The sequence below is a fragment of the Pelecanus crispus genome, chromosome 10 (genome assembly GCF_030463565.1).
Source record: "Pelecanus crispus isolate bPelCri1 chromosome 10, bPelCri1.pri, whole genome shotgun sequence".
Classification (NCBI taxonomy): domain Eukaryota; kingdom Metazoa; phylum Chordata; class Aves; order Pelecaniformes; family Pelecanidae; genus Pelecanus; species Pelecanus crispus.
This window is the reverse complement of record NC_134652.1, coordinates 35,057,228-35,078,254: the sequence shown is the minus strand read 5'-3', so window position 1 is coordinate 35,078,254 and position 21,027 is coordinate 35,057,228. Positions and strand designations below refer to the sequence as shown.

The following is a 21,027-nucleotide window of genomic DNA, read 5'->3' as shown; positions in this document are numbered from 1 at the left end:
GAGGGCTGCAGAATATTAAAAAACCTTGAGCAGAAGATGAGCAAGCTCTCAGGGTAAAATTAATCTGAGAACACTGGAAATAATAAGAGTTTAAGCTATTCTGGCCTCTGTGTCTAATTATCAGAGAAAGGTAAGGATGATGCATCCTAGCTAATTTAGGCACCTGCATGTTTTAGGATGATGTCTTCAGTGACTGACTCCATGACTATCTTAGAGAAGATACCTGCTTCACACTGCTCAGTTAGGTAAAATGGAGCCTACAAACTTTTCTCTTGCCATTGCTTTCACCTTGATAGGGTTAGGCTTTAGCTCACTGTTGTTGGCTAGATGATTAATTTTCACCTTATCCAATCAAGACTGAAGCACAGCAGGCTGAAATGAAGAAATGAGTTACCGAGGCTCCTAATTTTTGCCTTTTAACATAGCCCTGCCTTCAGTAAGCATTCAGGTAAACACCCTAAATTCCAGAGTCTCTGCCCATTTAACCAGTCTATAATGGTCATATGTCATGGTAATCAAAGTCAGTGGCAATCAATGGCAACAGTTTGTTTTTCAGTTTAAAATTAAATAAGTAGAAGTCAGCTATAAAAAGCCTTGCAGATTCTTTTCCATGCATCCAGTACAAAGCTTCATATATTTCCACTTAGGACAAGTCTGAATAGGAATTGAATAGATTTCTACTGGCATACTCTGATGATATTCAAGGAGTAGGTGTAGCAAGCTGTGGGAACTAAGAAATTAAGAAAAATATTGCAGTGCTGTCAAGAGTAGGTGTAGACATTTTGTACCTGCTAAACCAAAATGATGGGCCTAACATTTAAAATAATATGCTGATGTAACACTTGAGCAGAAGAGTGATTTAGATAGACAATGATCTTTCCTCTGCTATCCAGTTTCCCTAATACTAGAAGGAAGCCAAATGCTTTGCAATGCAAATAGAGTGGCAAATAAAAGGATGGTGTGAAGGTGTGATTCATCTGAAAAAAATGTTTCACTTAAGAAACCCCAGAAGGCAGGATACAGATCCCCTATTAAATTCACCCTACCCCCTTCTGGCTTCTCTGCACTAGTGCAGCAGTGACTGTGCAGGATTTTCCTTGTTTTGTTGGTTGTGCCTTGGGTTTCTGCCCTTCAGTGGAGGTTTGTCTGGAGAAGAAAACATGGTTACAAAGCTTCCTTTTTTATTGGTGCTGTCTGATGCGATTACTCTTAAATTAGGGAGCAGAATAGTTGCTAGCTGAACCCCAAATCTCTGGATAATATAGATGGCATAAAGCCTTCTTCATTTCAAGTTAGTATGTGTGCTGCAACAGCAGGACAGCGTAGCTGGAGTTAGGCTTGGGGTGCAGAGAGTACGTCGCCTCTTACAACACCTGCAGAAATGCCGTTTAAGCCTCAATCTCATGTTCCCTTAAGAGAAAGAACTAGAAGTTCGGTGAAATGTTTAATTTTTTAATTAAGCATCCGACAGATCAACTGAATTATGAAGCTTGATTTTATAAAGAAAAAGCTGATCATCTCTAGGAAGCGAATGCAAAGGAAGACCAAAGCAGAAGCAGGTGCAAGAGTGTGAAAAGCCAGACTTTGCAGTAACATGTTTCAATGTATTGGAAAATTGGGCATTAGAACCAGCTGAGGAGCAGATATACACTGAGCTTGCGAAGATACTATTCATGTTAATTAGGGCTGAGTCCTACACATTTAACTCCCACTGATTTCTTAAGGGTTCCAATTCAAGTCAATGTCAGTAGGAACGTGTAAGGGCTGCAGGCACGGGCTCTTTATGCTATTAGTAGTCACTTTTTGGGACTTATTAAGACTAGGATTTGCTGAACAGACTGTGCTGCAAAACCATGCTAATTAGCATCTAAAATTCTTGGAAAGCTGCCACAGATTCCTGGGAGCTGTCTACACCACCAGCAAAAATGGCTTTAGAAATGCTGATTGCCTGAAATAGGTTGGGGCATATCTTGTCCTTTTGCAGTGATTTTTATTGCATCCATGCAGCCACCCTGGCTTTTGGCAAAACCCTTTTGATGCACATGTGAGACAACTGTTCTCGGTAGTCTTGCAGGGAGTGTTTCTGGAAAACTTGAAGCAGCGGGTTTGTCCTAGAGTCTAACGCGGAGTGCTGAACTGCTTGGGATGATGCTGGATGGAAAGTGTTTCAGTGTGTCTTTTTCACATGTTGTATTAGTTTTCTGTGGTAGCTCTTGTGAGTTGGTGAATGAGTTTTGGTAAGGCAGAATTACAGCGATTCTTTCCTTATTTGTTTATCTCTACGGTAAGGCTATCATTTCCAGCTGCTCCCAACGTTTACATAAAACTCATCAATGGGTTTCAGCCGTCGATATTTGTTCAGACTGGAGCTCCTCTGTGCTTAACTTTGGTCAAGCATTGATTCAACAATAATGCGGTTCAGTTAACTTGAGACTTCCACTTGTTTGGTTTCAATTCCAAGAACAGCCTCTCTGTGACATGTTCCTGTTTCTAGTTTTCCTCTGTAGCCCAGAAAATTACTTGGAGATTTTTGAGGCTCAAATCCCATCCCTGACTGATTTAGGAGAGGCCAGACCACACCTTAAGAGATATGCCTTACTGTGAGGCAAAAGGGCACTCTGATTTGGCATCTTGTGTTCCCCCCTCTTTTGATGGCTCTCTCTTGATGTGTCTGAAATCCTGAACTCTGTAGCAGAGGTGGGAACGCGAGGCTTCTGCTGGGATGCATGAAGAACCAGGATTAATGGAGACTCCTTTTGATCTCCCTCAAACCCACTCTTAGGTGTCTTGGCTGTCCCTATGGAGCTTGTAAGGATCATACCTTGATTAAGCAAAAGCCTTTTGGCTCCCTGATGGGATTCCTCCACTGGACGTAGTGCAGAAAGACTTCTTTGAGAAAGTCACAGTAGCTAAAGAATTGGGGGGAGTATCAAAAATGGGAAAAAACACAGTGTCTATAAATATATAAGCTAGGGTAGGGCTTCCCAGTTATGGTATGCGTCCTGCCAATGGTACGTGGAAGACTTCAGGATGGTAGTTCATCTGAATGCCTCCTCATCCTCAGGAACATGGCCCATGATGGAGACAGGAACTGCTGCCACTGCTGTCTCTGCCTCGAGGGTGAGACTCAAACACTTTGGAGGGAAGCGGAGGTCCCTGTCCTCTGCCTTCCACCAAGGAACATGTACCTTTGGCCCAGAAGTTCATGATTTTTCTTGAAGGCTAGACCCCTGCGTTTGTGCCCCAGTTGTAAATGTCAGGGGGCAAACGGAGCTGCCAAACACCTGTGTGAAATCCTGGTGAAGCAACAAGGCTTTTCAAATTTTCCCTTCTAACTGCATTTTCTTATATTTTAAACAAGCATATGTTAGCCAGGAGACTTCTGTCTTCTGTAGAAAGCTGTTAGCAACACTATATATCTCACTCGTTCCAGCACATTTTACTTCTTGCAAATGTTGACAAGCACGTGTGAAGCAATGAGGATCCATGCTTGTGACCATCACCCGCCGAGGAGGAATTCAGAGAGGAAAGCCAAGAAATCAGGGATGAGGGATGGATGGGAGACACTATTTTGGCTCATTTGTTGCATCTGCTGAAGACAACCAGAGCTGCAAAACTGGCAGCGGCAGAGATGGCTCCCATTCCTCTCCAGTCAATCCAATGAATAATTAATGCACTTTTGTTTTAATATAGAATAGTATAATATAGTTTTCACCGTACACGCTACTAGCACAGCTATTGAAATACCGTCGTATGAAAGATGCATAATTAAGGAACCGCAGAAAACCAAGAAGGCGGTTAAAAATTCATGGCCGCACGCCTCCCCTGCCAGCTCCTCTGAAGAACATCCCTCGGAGAGAAGCGGCATCGGCCTATTCCAGGAAAACAAATTAATGAGGAACAAAGAAACGGGGAGCCGAGAGAGGTATTGTCGTGAACTTATTATTCATCACTAATATTCATAACTAATTATTCATCACTCGCTAGCCTAGCTAAATAATGTGGGGTTAGCAATACCGTCGCTAACGCTTTAACAATGCATTTTTGCGAATGTGCAGAAGCAGCCCTGGGATTTTAGCCCTTGGCGGTGCGTGCCGGCTGTGTCGCGCTGCTGTCGCGCCGCTGCCGCGCGTGGGTGGCCGAAGCCCCCGGGCGCCGCAAAGCGCGGCCGTCCCCGGGCGGCCGGAGGGAGGGGGCGGGGCCGCGGCGGCCGTTGCCGGGGGCGGGAGTTTTGAACGGCGGCGCCGGTGAGGAAGATGCGGCGGCGGGGCGTGCCGGCCGGCGCGGAGCCGGTGAGCCGCGGGCGGCCCTCACCCCCTGGGCGGGCGGGGGTGAAGGCGGCGGCGGGGAAGGCAAGGCGGCCGGCCGGCTCGGCGGCGGCCCGGCTCGGCGGCGGCCCGGCGCTGCTCCATTAACGGCTCAGGCCGGCCAGCCGCGGCCCGGCGCTGCTCCGTTAACGGCTCAGGCCGGCCAGCGCCCGCTCCGGCTGCGAGCGGCCGGCGGCCCGCAGCTGCCCGGGGGCTGGGCTCTGCCCGGCTGCGGGCGGCCCTCGGGGGGCGGGAGCCGGCGCTGTCCCGGAGCTCGGCGTGGCCGCTCCGGCTGCGGACTGCCCGCGGAGCGGGAGCACGGCTCCTGTACGGCCCGCTTCACGGGACCGGGCCGGGTAGCGGCCCGCCTCGGACGCGGTAAAGCAGCCGGCGGTGTGCTCGGGGGGGCGGGCGGTGAGCTGCCCCGGCTAAGGGGACGCTGCTTTGGTGGGCCCAGCGCCCTGCTCACCCTCGTCAGGGTCACGGATCGCAAAGCTGAGCCTTTCTAGCTCTTTAATCTTGTAGCCATTGATTTTCCTGTTGATGAGGGGTTTTTTTAAACCTTGAATCACGTAAAAACCTGAATGAGTTGACCTTGGCTGTGCCTGTAAAGCTATTGCTGTCAAGTTGCATCAGGGGAGGTTTAGATTGGATATTAGGAGAAATTTCTTTACTGAAAGAGTGGTCAGGCATTGGAACAGGCTGCCCAGCGCGGTGGTGAAGTCACCATCCCTGGAAGCATTCAAAAAATGGGTAGATGTGGCACTTTGTTCAAAAAACAAAAACCAAAAAACTTTGTGTTCAAAAAACGGGTAGATGTGGCACTTTGGGACATGGTTTAGTCTAGTCTACCCTTGATTGGCTTAGAGTAGACTTGGTAGTGTAGGTTAATGGTTGGACTGGATGATCTTAAAGGTCTTTTCCAACCTAAACGATTCTATGATTCTATGGTTTAGCGGGCATGGTGGTGTTGGGTTGACAGCTGGACTGATGATCTTAGAGATCCTTTCCAACCTTAGTGATTCTATTCTAGTTTTACTTTCATTAAAAAATAATCCAGCCACCAAGCCACGAAACTTTAAATTAATTATTGCTCTACCCTTAATTGGTTTAGTGGTGGACTTGGTAGTTTTAGGTTAATGGTTGGACTGGATGATCTTAAAGGTCTCTTCCAATGCAAGCGATTCTATGATTCCATAAATACTCATTCCTATGTCTAGCTAGGAAAGTCCCCAAGCTGGTATCTTGGCTTCACAGCCTCTGTTTTAGAAGAAGACTCGCTGCCTGACTACCTGCTTATTTTAAATAAATATAGTAGATCTGTGGGGTTTAGATTTAAGCCTCTGTGGTAATAAATCAAAAGTGTGCCATGGAATAAGATTCTGAATGCCTGTATTGCAGAAATCACTTAAATAAAATGTCAACTTGCCCTGCCTTCAGTAGTATCCATGTAATTTTTCTTAGCTGCTGTTGTTCAATTTTGTTTGTTTTGTGACTCCATCATCTATGTAAAACTAGAAATCCTTTAAAATTTCTTATATTCTAGGCACACTTAGGTGAGGAATGCAGAGACTCTTTCTGAAAGTATTGCTTAGGCGGTTCCTGAATATGGGGCTGAAAACCTCAACAGCTGTTAGCAATCTTGCCCGGGTTATGCTGCCACTGGTGGGGGAAGGACCGAGACCGCAAGGGAAATGGTGCATTAGTAGACAGCATATGGCAAAACACTGCTGTGTCATTCCTCCATGTCCAGATGGTGTGCTTGTATTTTTAGAAGGAACTGAAGAGAAGGAAAAAAAAAAAAAAAAAAAGCTGACCAATTTTTTTTTTTTGGTAGATGCAAAGAACTTCATACATTCCAAATCGGGCTGCTAAGTCATTCCTTCAGAAGAGATTTATATGGTGCAATTATTTAAGCTACAGCCCAATAACCATTTAATGCTAGTCCACAATATTTTATGAGAGCCTGGCTGAGATGTAGCATGGACTAAATCCTTTGTGTAGTTCTGAAAGTTGTGGTACTGATACACGCAGATGCCCCAAACTAGGAAAGTTTATTTGCGTGCCATGGTTACGTACCAGGTGATAGTCCTGGAGAGGAGCTGTGGTCTGTGCAGAGGCCTGTAACCCTGGGAAATGTTAGGGGGAAGAACTATTTCACCCTTCTGAGATCAAATTGAGATTTGTAACAGCTGATGTGTTAGTTTAGGCTCAAAGAATGAGTAATTATTTCTTAGGGCCAGCTGTGGGCCTTGCTTAGCTTTTCATAGCTGTATAAAATTTGACTCAGAATAAAAGAAGATTGATGAAACCTATTTGCTTCTCCTTTCCTTCTGGGATGAGAGCTGAGAAAAAGCATGGATAGAGAAGCAGGTGCTGGGGATGCAGAGGTGCCGGTGCACTACTTTATTCTGCACTGGCTGGGGTTGAAAACTGGGATAGCAAATCCATGAGGGGGGGAAACTGGGGTAGTCTCTTGGTGCCATACTGGGTCCCAGGCCTTTGTGTATTGACTGTAGGGAATATCAGCAGAACTTCTATGGACAACATCTGTGATGTGAGCTTTGGGAGCTATTCAGCACCAAACAACCCACTGGTGCCAGAGGGCCGGTGTCATTGTAACCTGTGCATGTCCCAGACATTTCTCATGGGATCTCAGGCTGAGAGTTCTTAGTTTCTGGAGAGTCCTCTGTACTTTATTAGTGTCCTTCTTCATGGTGGTGTATAGTCATCATCTGTGTTCTCACCGTGTGACTTAATTGTCTTAAACACTGACAAAGTCAGTAGAACATTTATTTGTTCTCCTTTGCCTGATTACACAAGTCTGGGGTCTTTATCATCTTGAGGGGGAACCCACCTCCTTTATTACCTAGAAAATGAGAAACAATGTTTGTGTACGTGGGCTTAGCGACTTGCTGGCTCTTGATGCAGGGCAGAAAGAGGCTTCTGGACAGCTGTAGGTCCCATTTTAACAGGAATGAAGTTGCTGTCTATAACAAGAAGTGGGAAATAGAACAAGAGGCTTAAACTGCTGAAGTGGTCTGATAGCGTCTGGGGTTTTTATAATCGTGTTCTGAGGTGGCTGGGAATCAGCTCTGTTTCATATGCTGTGTAGTAGAGTATTACAGCTTGAGCATGTTGCTGTGCTGGTGCTGCATGTGGCTTATGGACCGGAGCTACTTTTCCTTTAGGGTAACAAAGCGGGGTGGTTTGGAAGGAGAAATGCTCTGTGAGCAGATGGAACAGCAGCTGAAACATTATGTATCTTTACATTATGGCATCAGGCCTTCAAAAACAATAAAACCCACTCCTGAAAGTTGGGAGGGAATGGGTGGTGACTATGTAGTGAGCTGCCATCTGCCTCTTGTGACTGCTCTAAAGGGTCACTTTCTCATGTCAAAGGCAACTAATGACAGAGTGAGTCCACAGTAAAGAAGAAAATCATCCCTATTACCCCTTTCCTGGGTTCTGGATTTCTCAGGTACTTGAGTTGGCGGAAAATTATCTCCGTCTTATTTCTATCCCGATTTAGAGGCTTGAGGAAGAGCAGTTGCCGGTACTTTTCTACCGGCTGAAATACTGAACTTGTAAATTCAAATTATTGTACCATGGCTTTCAGTCAATTGCTTATAGATCCATCCCCAAAGCACTTGTTTTGAGTTCAGATGTACTACAAAATTGAAAACTGACGCTATGCTTTGAATTTCAGAAGTAGCTGGGATGTTCTTGCTCAGTGTTGAAAAAGCTTCACTTGTCGCCGACTTGCAATGTATTTGCAATGCAACCCTGAAATACAGTGACAACACTGTTTTTTGTGTGTCAGAACTATTTGGTTTGGCCAGGGATGGCCACATAACAAGGAAATGTGTATCAGTCATCAGTAGCATCTAGCGCACCTTTGGGAGACAGCAAACTGTCTGTCGTCCTTCACCTTAATTATCTGCTGGCTTGGTGTGGATTGACCTCTTTGAAGTGGCAAGTGAGGAATAATGCACATTTATAAATGTTTGTTTTCTCTGAAGGTAGGAGGGAAAAAGTTGACTTCCCCGAAGTTTTTATAATACCTTAAAAACCCCACTCCTTCAAAAAAACCCAGTGATGCAGAATTCTAGTGACTTGTCAGACAAGTCTATTTTATTTCATAGTTTTGAATGAAGAGTGTGCATGGCTGTGCCATCGGGCAAGGCGTGGTCCTTGTGTACTGTTGAAGCTACCACAGCTGTCTGACGTTCCGTTCACGGCCTGAAACAGTCAAGTATTGGGATATTATAGTTTTTTTCACTTCTGGTATTACCTGAATTTTATATCAACCACAAGTGAAAACCCACATTTTTTTTAACCCTTTTCAAGATGGCCAAAGAAGTAATGAGATTGAATTTAAAATTGATTTAAAATATTTCAGATATTTTCCTGAGTTTAGTGTTTAGTTTAGTAGGGATCACTGTAAAAAGTGGAATGTTAATTTATAAGCTTTGTTCAGTTAGGCAGGCTTCTCAGTGACCATATGTTATTATCCTATGAATGACACATTGAGGCACGTAAATTTTTGGTAACTTTTAGATGCTATGGTGACTTAATGTTGCTACCCAGTTTGAAATTTGCATGTATAATATGCATAGTGAATCTGTTACATCCTGTGTTTTACTCTTCTGCTCTTGAGGAGAGAACCATCCTTTTACATTTAGTAACCATTGTAATGCCTGCATATAATTAAAACCTAGGGTTTTCTATCCCAACTGTGAAATAAGTAGAGCTTGTTTAAAACTCAGGATATTGTTAGCCGGATTTTTGTTTAGTCCTTTGTTTGCTTTTTGCATATCTAGGAATGTGACATCCAAGAGAAGATTGACTTTGAAATCCGCATGCGAGAAGGCATCTGTAAGCTACTTGCAGTGAGCACACAAAAAGACCAACTGTTGCAAGCGGTTAAAAACCTGATGGTTTGCAATGCTCGTATACTTGCATACAGGACAGAGCTACAGAACCAAAAAGAAGAGCCAGTCTCATGCAGAACCGAAGAACGGTGAGTAACAGCTCGAATTCACACGGAGCATTATGAAGCAGGCTTTTGCTTACGTGAATTCTTAGCAGCCTGCCTAGGAAAGTGGATTTAAACCCTTCCTTCTGTCTTCCTTCATACAAACATACGTTACTGCTGCCTTAAAACATTACTTTTTAAGACCATTCCAGTATTTTCTTTTTCCTTTAAGAAATTAAATACAAGTCATATTTTTCTGGGTAGTTTTTATTACTGACATTAAACTAGAATTCAGCATCTGAATACCAGGTAACGTAATAGACATCTTTTCTTGATTACCTTTAGCATATGAAAAGGTACCTAACCAAGTCTGAAGGAACAAAACAAAACTATCCAAGTCAGAATGCTCCTATTTCTACTCTTCAGTCTTTCTATTGTTATTAAGGTCCCTTTAATGATGGAACCATCATGGTTAATTGATACCCTCTGCTGGCCACTTTTGTTAACTACAGCAAAGTAATAAATACAACAACAAATACGAAGAAAAATCAGTTTAGTTGAAAATAATATCACGTTATAACTCTTGAATGAGCTAAAGTATACGGGGTTTATTTGAATAATGTTATAATTTTTGGCCTAATGGGATACATTTTGGGTGCAGTGTTGAGAATTGTGGTGCAGAGACACTATTGCTCTCAGGTTATTGTTTTAATGAAATACTTTAGTGCAATTTAGCATAGAAACTCTTTGAGTACCTGCTTAGCTCCAGTTAATTGTATATATGGAACAGTCCTGCTACTTTTTGCTTTCAGAAATGTGGCCTTATAGGAGAAATTTATTGAAGTAAAGAATTGCATTTTCTGACTACATCAACTATTATCGTGAAAGCTGATTTTGAAAGCTAGCACTTACAACTTGTGGTATTCTGTAATTATTGCAGTTGTATTGCTTTTTCCTACTAAGATGAAGACCTTTACAGTGATTCATCTTTTATTTATGTTTTTAATGATGGAATAATATCAGGTGTGTGTACGTGCTGATGTTCTCAACTCCTGGTCTTTGATGTCAGTGACCACAGAATGGTGATGGCACATGTCCAGAACAGGGCAGAGATACTTGGAGAGATATGTGAACAGCTGTATTGTTTTCTTACAGTCATGGTCAGCTGTATTGTTTACTTGATTTGTGTCTGTTATGCATTGCTTAGAATTCTGTCTCAAGGGGTCCTTTGAATTGTCAGTAGAGGTCATTAGAAGAGATGCATGCTATGGAGTTATTTCTCTACAGTTTAGATCATATCCTTGATACTTGAGAGTGCATTTGCAGATCTTTCTTCAGTATTTGCTCAAGAGTGGAATTTGGTTAAAGCTTAATCCAGATAAGATGATGATGGCTGAGAGAGAAAATTCCAGGGTTTTCAAGTGAGTTTTGTCCCTGTTTCTTGTTATGTGACTCTGTAATCTGTGAGGTCTGAAGATACTGCAACTGCCTCTGGAAGTCAAGTTATTGGTAGCCACTAGAAATTTTCATGATTTCACGTTATTTGGTGAGGAGTTAGGAGCAATGACAGATATAAGGAGAGCACTCTATTGTTACTTATTATCTACAGATTGTTTTGATTCAATTTAAGGTTGACCTTGAGATCTACACTCTGGCTACTTAGCAAACTGCTTGCATGTAAAATCACAATATTAACAATGCAACACTTTGTAATTGGTCTCTATTAATAGAGGAGGAGGCAATTCTCTAACCAGTAATAGAATCAATAAATTAAGTTGCTTATTCATTGATGTGTACAGAAGGGAAAAAGTTGATAACGTGTTTGATTCTGTTGGAGCTGGAAAAGACAAGGAAGATGAATCTACTTGTCTTTTAATACCCAGGTTAAATAAGCTTTGGAGTAAAATCTTCTAGGGAATTAAGAAAATTGATAGCGTACCTTCCTTCCAGATTATCCTCAAGAATCTAATGACTCATATCTTAAACCAGAGATACCAAATTTAACTTTAAAGAAAAGCATTTGAAATGAACTATAATATGAAAACCCTGACGCTTTTTAATGTTTAAAGGGTTGAATTTTAGAAGTCTAAATGCACAGATCTTAAACCTCGTTTTTTCTTTTCTTCTTTTTGGCAGGTCTTCAGAAAATGGGACAAAAGACCGGGTGGCCTGCAGAGCAAAGGTTGCTATATCAGGTAAACGGCTGGGTAGTCACTTAATTATAGGAGCTAATTGGCTGGACAGTAACTTGTAATACAAAGTATACAAACAAGATGGTATTTTTGAAGTGTGTATGTGGTTCAGGGGCATAAATCCTCTTGTGCTTCAAGGGGACTTGTGTTTTTAAGTCACACACATGCTTTTGAAGATCTTACCTAGTATTTCCATTTTACTTTCAGGGACTTTAACAGTGAGAAATACTTTTTTCTGTTTGTCACTAAACACTGAATGCATTTCAAAGCTAAGTAAGTGTAAATGTGCTGATAACCTTTTTTTCTCCCCACAAAGACAAACTTTGATGTGATCATACAGAGTATGTCTAACAAATTGAGGGCAGAATTGTAACTAGTATGCAAACGTTATTTAGTTAACACGGATTGCTTTACTACAGCAAAGGTATAGTGCTATGGCTTCAATGCAAACTAGCAACAAGAATATTTAACAGTGATTTCCAGTAGGCTGGTACGCTGTTTCCTAGCCTGTTCTCAAACCTCAGCACTATGAATTTATCATTTTGTTTGCCTATGCCAATAGCGGATGTTACTACATTCAGCATTCCTGTAGTTGTTCATTGTGGCTGTTCTGCTAGATTTGCTGACAGATCTGTTTGTGCTCCCTGACCTGCTTCATTAAAAATAAAATAGCATAGAAGGGCTCACTACTTAAGCTGTTTAAGTTAATTCTGCCCATAATGTTTGATATTTTGACATATCTTTAAGCAAGGTAGCTTGTAGTAGAAGAAGGGTGACGAGCACATGGTTCAGTAATGTTTGCTGCCAGCACAGCTGTTTGCAGAATGTGTATCTGTCTTTCCTCCTTACGGTAGCTGGATGAAAGCATCTGTTTGCCTGTCAGTGCTGTGGTTGCACCTTTCGTTGGATTTATAGAGTTATCTGCAGTGAAGACTTTAGGATGATATCATACACTTTTGTTATCTTTAGAAAACCAGAATCGTGTTAAGGACTCTATTTTTAGTATGAAAAATTTGTTTAGAATATGAAACATTTAGCTAGTTTCTTTTGATGGGACAAGAGAATATAAGGGTGAAATAGACCACTTCCTATTATGTGCCATCTGTTAATGTTTCTGTCCTGTTACTAACATAGTAGTTCTCAAACTGGAGGTTACGATCCTCAGAAGTATGGCATAGATTGAGGCAAAGAAGAGAAAGAGGCATCAACAATCTCATTGTGAACTCAAGTCTGTGAGTGCTGGGATGCTGCCATGCCTTGTCCCTCTTCAGATACTTGTGTCGGGAAGCCTAGCCTGGTCCAGCTTACAGCAGGAAAGCCTAAATGTTCTTCTTGGCCTCTGCTGAGAGATTTATGCTTTCTATAGATCATCTCTTATTAACTCCTTATTTTCCACTGTGTGTACCTGAGAAGCAGAGAACTGGGGTACATGAGAAGTAATTGTGGGGACAGGCTTGTTTGTGCCTGGCAAGGGCAGGAGCCTCTGGGCAAGATACATGAGTGGGAGATCCTGAGATGACATTAATACATGCCTCCCTGGTTCCTCCTTGTGTTGTCCTCTGACCCATTACCCTGTGTCCATTTAGCATGCCAAATCAGCTCCTCTCTGTTTCCACAGCTGCAGTATGTTCACATCTGTAATGTCCCATTATTCTCCTTTCCCTGTCTTTCCCAATCCTTATGTAGCACATTGGGCATGCTGCATTTCTTCTCTCTTGTATGCTGACCTTCAGTGGATTTGCAGCTGGAGTTGCCCTGCATGTTTGGAAGGCACACGTGCACGTGCATGTGCCTGCCCTGCTGAGAACGCAGTTGCGGACACAAGCAGCGTCAATCAGGAGATGTCATGACTGAATTGTCTGGGAGAGGTTGGAAATGAGGAGTGAGTGGTAGTCCATGTAATACAACAGGGCATGTAATTTAAGAACTGAAGATATAGGCTGGATTTTTTAGGGGAAAGTAACCCATCCATTTATAAATATATTAGCGTATCATATGGTTAGTACATGCCAGAAGCTTAGACTATTACCAAAAAAAAGTGCGATCATGTGGCCAACACCAAAAGTTCAGGAACAGCTATGCAGGAGTACTGAGGAATGTACTCCTACAGAAAGCAACTGTATGTCAAATACTGTGTGGGGAGTGCATTCTTTAATCCACAGATTTTCACACCTCTATTATTTTTACTTATTTATCCCCCACGTGTGTGAATAAATTACGTAATTTACGTTTTTGTATCAATCAATTATTTTGTCAGAAGACAATACATTAAATGTTGATCAAAAAGCATAATCATAATTTAAAGTAATTTTATAAAGGAATCATTGGCTTTAAATCTGATTAATTGTAGTGCTTGAATGTATCCAATTTGAATCCACATGGATTTACAGCTAGTGATAACTGAAATTAAGGTGTGTGAAAATTGATCTTTGTTTTTGATAAATGGCGGCACTTTCAATTCAAGAATGAATTGAAAACTGATTTACAAGTATCATGTTAAACTTGTTCAAGCGATTGACTATCTATATCCTGATGATTTTCTGACTAAGGTGTAAATTTTTCAGCTAGCATGGTATTGAAAGTGGCATGCAGAAGTAATCTTTAATCTCGTACTCTAATTGTTAACCAGACCTATTGAGCGCATTAAAATTGTCATTTAGAGTTACAATAAAAGCCTTTTTTCATCTTTAATCATAGCAAATTCTGTTTTCACATATTTATGTAAATTTCAGGCCTTTGTCTTTTAGGAAGGAAACATTCTGTGCTTTGTCTCTGACAGATATAAGTATATTTTTTTTAAAGTTTGGGAGAGACTTCTGTAACTGTTTTAATGAAACTATTTCTGTTTCCTTATTTTAAAAAACTAACTATTTTTAGAAGTGCCTACTATGCAAATGCATCTTTAGAAGTGAAAGGCAGTTTCAGAACGTGTGACATATTGATTTTTAGGAAGTTGTGGCAGTCTAAAGCTGTATACTGGCAGTTCATTGTTGAAAATTCATTAGTTTTCATGAACACTTAAAACCAGATTTGCAAGTTTCAAAATTGAAATAGCATGTATAATAAGATGTCCCATAATATAATCAAAATTAACTTAAATCTAAATTTTTCATTTAATATAACTTCTGAAACAGAGTGACTGTACGCAGTTTCACTTAAATCGACAAGAAATTTTGTGGGTAAAACCCTGTAGGAATACGTGATGATCTGTTGCCAATATACCGCTACTGTTTTGCATCTTAGCATACTAGTGTGGATTTTTCCATCAGCCTCATATGAAGATCAACACTGGAGTCAGCAATGCTTCTTTATAAAAATATTGAAGATTTTTATCAAAAGACAATTGAGCTAGTGCTGTTCACTGCTGCCATCATGTGTCACTTAATATATTGCATATACTTTTAAACAACACTGTATTGTACTTGAGAAACCAACTTTGGATTTACAAAGCCCCCACTGCATTTGTCTTTTAACAAGGCACTAATAAGAAACATTATGTCTAAACTTGAGTCCTCGAAAATGGAGGAAAATGTCACTCAGTACTGTGTTGGACTGAGTAGATAAATTGGAAAATTTGTTGAAGAAAATACTCGGCTAATATTAAAATGACAGGCATGACTTAAAATGATGGTTCTGTAATTGCCTCTCTACTATGGTTCTGATGTAGAAGGATATTTTTGAGTTTTAAAAAAAAAGATTTCTAAACGCTTTTTATGCCAACTAAGACAATTCTAACCGGGAATGTGATTACAAGTAATATTTTCTCTGTGGTTAGCAAAACAAGACTTAAGTATTTGCAGTATAAGTATCCCAGTCATTTCCATTAAAACAGGAAGTTTTTCTTCTTGCAGTTGGATGAGTGGTTTCCAGCACAAGCGGAGTTTCAGTTTACATCTGTGCATAATAATGGGCTCAGAATCTCTGAGTTCTGAGAATACCTCTCAGAACTATGTTACACAGCCACTTTGAAATGTTATTTCAGGTACTTTCAAATGAGATTTAAAATATTCTTTATCCTAGCAGAATTTATAAAAGAAAATGACACATCAAATTGAATCAGTTGATGAATTTTCTTTTCACATGGATAATAAAATTGAAATAGTTATGCTGTCCATTGGGTAGAAGGTCCTGTTACCTCCAGAATATCAGGAAAAGAAACAAGAAACTTTTTGTAATTTGTTTTGACCACAGATCTACAGTATTGGCTATAACTTAATTTCCCTGCTTTTTTCTTCCCTTTAGATATTCGAATACCATTAATGTGGAAAGGCTCTGATCACTTCAGCAATAAAGAAAGTATGTAAGATGTAATGAACTACTGTGATAAGCAACTGCTTATGCTTGTAAATTTAAACTGGATGGGGAAGTCCATACTCATTTCAGCCCCTTCTTTGACCTTTCAGTAGGTCCATATTTTACTCTATTTGTTGCGTAGTTGCTCTTAACTTGAAGTTGTTGGTTGTAGCAAGTTGAGTTAGTTCAAAGTCCTGTAGTTCTGTATGTTTAAACCCTTGTCGCTGAGAAGTCCTTCCGAGGAGAAATTCTAGAGGTAGTAACAGAGAAGTGTTGTTATTAAATGGATAGCTGAGAAACTTCTGATTAAATATGTTGTTCTATGTCTTGTCTACACTTGAGAGAGTGTATTGGAGGCTGTTTCCAGTGAGAAATTTAGATGAAAGTTGTCTGTTGGTGTTGAGTGGATTATTGGATAGTCTTCAAATACATGCATTTTGCTGTGTCATGGAGATTAACCCTAAATCTGTTCCAGCTGTCACCTGGCATTGATTTCACTTTGATTTTCAATAGGGTCAGAAGGGCTAAGCGTGGCAAAATAGTCTAATCCTATATAGTACATTCATAAAATGAGACAGGCTTTGGATCAAATATTTGGGTTCTTTTGCTTAAAATCAGTTTTATTAACGAAAATTGCATTTTTACTAACATTTCTGAAGTTGCTAGCACAAACTACCCCTGATTATCAGAAAAAGGAAAAGTTGAGCAGAGGTAGGCATTTTTCCCTCTGTTGACTGTTGTTCTACCTATACAGCAGCTGTGGTAGTTCAATTATCATAAAATCCTATGATATAAAATTTATGGTGGGAAGAATTTGAGGGCAATTCCTTAGAGGCCTGAATTATCATTTCTTCTACTTTTGTTTATTGGAAGCATTTAGTATTGTGGTGTGTAATGTGGCTAATAAAACATTTCTTTGTCTCTCTCCAGAATCACAGCGCTATGCAGTTTTTTGTTTGTTCAGAATGGGAGCTGAGGTTTTTGATACAGAGGTGGCTATTGTGGATAAAGCAGTAACAGATATCTGTTTTGAAAATGTAACCATATTGTGAGTATAATTTCTTTCTGTTGAATGAAGTACAAATATTGCTGTTTTCTTTTGAAAGTGGATATGATTATGGATGGCTGAGATCCACTAAGTTTTTCTGTGGGCAAAAGAATCAGTAGAGGTCCTGTTAATTTCAGTGGATGGTGGATCCCCACCTCCGGAAGGCTGGTTTTTAGGTACAAAATGATGCTAGTTGTAGATGTGCTACTTGACTGTACTACTTTTCATTTTTGCCATGCTGAAGCATTTTTTTCTTTATATAAAGAGATAAACAAACTTGTACCTCCAGGACAGGATTAAATTAATACTAAAACCTGAAAGCATTATAAAAGTATCGGCATGAATGTTGCACCCGGTGTTTTAAGTATTATTCTGTACAGCAGGCTATGGTGTCTTTTGGTGTTCCGCTAAGTCACAGTTCTCTTAAAACCAGACCTTCTTTTCCACACCTTGTGTGCTGTTGTACTTATATGAGCATGTGCTACAGCCACAGTCCTTACAGTTGAAGAATACTAGACAGGAAATTATTCACCTATCTTTAAAAGTAACCTGGAAAAGAGTAGAAAGGTGTTCTCATGTACTTTTTTGTTGCTTTGTAATTTTTAAGAGAGTCCTGAGAGGCACTTAACTTCCACCCTCCCGCCCTGCCGCTTTATTTTTTTATATTAGCAATTTAGATTCAGTCTCCTGAGGAAGACTGACTGGAAAGCTAGAACTACTGAAAACTTTAAATCAAGCTTCTGAAAACTGAGTGGTTGAGAGGGGGTGGATCTTTAAATCAGATTTTAAACTGTCTTAAACACCTGTTCAAGTTAAGAGTGGGGGCAAAGATTTAAATCTGCTTCTTTAAAGATATGAGACTTGACCATTATAATTTTCTGTGAAATACTGCAACAAAAGCAGAAGAGGCACTGTAATTTGCCTTGTATCCCCCGAGTTAAAGAAAGACTTTTTATAAAAGCCTTTGGGATGATTTCCTTATGGGCATGTGTGTAATGACATGATTTGTACCCGAAAGATGAGGTTAGGTTTCTGGTTTGATGACTGAGCTTGAGAACATGAGAACCAGTAGAACCGAAAACAGAGAAAGCATAGGCTGTGGCCAGAAGAACGCAGCAGTAGGTAGTTAAGCTATGAATGGCAAATTTTGGTTGTGAGAGAGAGAGGATTTTTTCAGTAATGTGAAGGACATGGGGTGCAACTAAGATACCTTTAGAACAGTTCAATCTGATTTAGGACCATAGGCACAGATAAGTTTTCAATCATGTGATTTGTGCATAACAGTAGAGGGCAGATTTAAGTGTGTTTGAATGGCTTGCCTGTGTATTTCCATAACATGGGGGTTTTTTTTCAGTTTTTAACCTAAACGTTGAATTTCCTGTTTGCAGTTGTTTATGGTTAATTATAACATCCATCCCATGACTTCAACACTAAGTTACTGCTGTGTACTCTAGTCTTTAATTCCATATGAATGTATGTCTTTGCCTGAATCTGATGGCATTCCTTCCCTTGATTAGAAATATATGTTATTTAATATGTATATAGTAGCAGCATTCCTTGGCTGCATACTCAGTCTATTAACAAATGCTCTGAAATTTTCTTCTCCTCCCCTTCAGTGATGAAGCAAGACCAGATTTCCAGGTGAAGGTTGAAGTGTATAGTTGCTGTACAGAGGAGTCTTTATATCTAACAAACACTCCTAAGAAACTAGCAAAGAAGCTTAAAACATCCCTCAGCAAAGCTACAGGGAAGAAACTCAAAGCTGCGCTGGAAGACGACTGCACTGAATCCCTTTTGCCCGCTGACCCAGTCATCCAGTAAGCCATATATGTTGGTAATCTGGTTTTATCATTTTTAAAATAGAAATAACCCAAATATATTCTAAATTTTTGGCAAATTGCCAAGAAAGTGATTATTTCTGTACTTACCCGAGTGAAAAAAATTTGTATTTTAAATAGGAAATGAGAAAGTAGGTGTGAATTCCAACCATGTCACTCAGCCTTGGGGCCTGGTTCTGATCTTGAAACACATGAGTAGGCTTTATCTTTCTACTATACAGCTAGCTGGTAAATCCACTGCTATTTGCAAACTCTGTAAGATTTTTAGTTTGATCTCTGGAGGAAATCAAGCTTGTGTGATCAGTCTGTCTGTCCCTCTGTCCATCTGCCTCTCCTTCTCCCATTTCCCATTTACTCCCTTCCCCATATTATTTTTACACCTAGCCAGTTTTGCTCATACTTGACAGACAGGTGGACGTAAGTGTGGTATATAGACAGGAGAAACCTCTCTTGTACCCTCTCCCCTAACAAGGCTGACCGAGGTGTTTGTTATGCTTGGGGTGCATGCTGTGCACATGGGGGCTGTCCCACTTGCTGGCTTTTCAGTAAAAGTGTGGACTGTCAAAGGCACTTTACAGTTACAAGCTGCTTAACAGGAATTTTCTTAACTGACTTTGGCACAGAACATTATAAGATGACTTACTGTTTCTCAGTGTTCATAGAAATAAGTGCCATTCCCAGTAATTTACCTGTTTCCTTTTAAAAACCATCTCCAGTCTTTCATGCATTTTTTAATGAAGTTAACTGCCTACTAATATTTCCCAGCTACTTTAATTTCATTGGTATTTTAAACAGGCCAAGTACCTAAATTGTAAATACTAATAATGTTGACCTTTTTTTTTTATTTTATTTTTATTGGGGTTTTTTTGGTGGCTGAACAGTAGAGAATCAATACCTAATTCTTGCCAGGTGTTGAGTGTAGTCTTAGTCTAGCTTCATATATCTATTTGCCTGGATTTTAAAAGGAAAGGTTCAAGCATATTCTGTCTTTGTCAAACTGATATTACTGTATGCTGATATTACTGTTTCAATCAAAAATACACATCCAAGAGATCTTACCCACAGAGCAAAGCAAATTTTATCACTAACTTTCCAGTGTGTTCCACCTAATGATAATGTAGCTTTCAATCTGCATCATCTCAGGTGGCTGTGCTTTCCACAAGCTCCAGTTGGGCTATGACACACTATCATTAGATACAGTTTGCTTCAGATATAACCACTAGCTTATTTGCTGGCCATACTCGCTTGAATACAGATTGCCCATCTTTTAAGGAAGAAAGGTGTTGGTAGACAATCTAAGCAGCTGCCTCCTCCCTTGGGTTTTGCTTTTGGTTTCTCAATTGTAATTGTATTTTGCTTTCCTCCATCTTAAAGTTTGTTGTTTCTACTGTAAATAACCATCTCACAGTGACTGTTACTTTCTTAACAGAGTTAAATGGACAATAATGTGTTTAATGATGGCTTTGCTAGGTGACTAAAAAAGATTCTTGGAAAGAAACGGGTTATTATAGGTAGAATAAATTATCAGGGTTTTTGGGGGTTTTTTTGGGTTTGTGTTTGGTTTTTTTTTTTTTTTTTCCAGACTCCCCTTAGGATTTATGTTAGTAAGACCTTGGTATGTAGCCCTTAGAGGGGAAGACATTGCAAGATTACAAGAGAACTCTTAAGTGTTCCCACAGAATTTTACCAGTCCAGCAAGTGAAATTAAACTGCAACAAAAAAGGAAACTTTCTCTATTATATGAACATCTTTTCTCTGTAGATTTCATTTGTACAGGCCTTTTTCTTTTCGGAGCACACATGGGATGAAGTTCTCCGTTTTCCAAAAACTCTGTGATCCCTCTGTGTTGAACTTCTTGGCTTAGAAATCTCTCTGGTTAGCGAGGAAAACGTCAGCCTTGTAACTTCTTGCAAAAGCTTAGTGACATAGTGCTTTGAATGGTTGCTTAGGTTGGTTAACTTCAGTTATAACCAGTTATACAGATATTCTCTCTACTCTTACCTCTCTTTTCATTTCTATACAGTCTTTTGGCTGGTTAATTTTTCTATTCCAGCTTATTTTTTTTTTTTTCTTTTTACATTTGTTGTAGAAGGAAAATGTTTAGTGCAGTTATACTATTGAATTCCAGAGTAACTAACTCTTTGGATAAATCATTGGAGACGCCCCCTGAAATGCATGTTTATTCATTTGCAGAACTGGCCTACACGTGGACTTGTTATTGCCTTTTATGGATTGTCCTCTGCTGGGCTGGAGGCATGGCTTTGGTGGCCTGTGTTTGAATTGGCAAATTCATAGTGATATTTCGCTGGAGGTATATAGTCTAATCTAATGGCCTCACTTTTATGGTTGGATTCTTTTTAGTACCTGAAGG

The 21,027-nt window shown here is 40.2% G+C and overlaps 1 protein-coding gene across 1 annotated transcript in view; it reads left to right on the top strand.

The window, feature by feature from the left end:
* The first annotated feature begins 415 nt into the window (after positions 1–415).
* RTKN2 (rhotekin 2) overlaps positions 416–21,027 on the top strand; it is a 36,839-nt gene continuing 16,227 nt past the window's right edge. The window contains exons 1-6 of the mRNA XM_075717798.1: positions 416–448; positions 9,131–9,330; positions 11,422–11,480; positions 15,720–15,773; positions 16,701–16,818; positions 18,435–18,635. Of these exons, the coding sequence (XP_075573913.1) occupies positions 9,170–9,330; positions 11,422–11,480; positions 15,720–15,773; positions 16,701–16,818; positions 18,435–18,635 (593 nt within the window). The 5' untranslated portion in view covers positions 416–448; positions 9,131–9,169. The remainder of the gene's footprint in view (positions 449–9,130; positions 9,331–11,421; positions 11,481–15,719; positions 15,774–16,700; positions 16,819–18,434; positions 18,636–21,027) is intronic.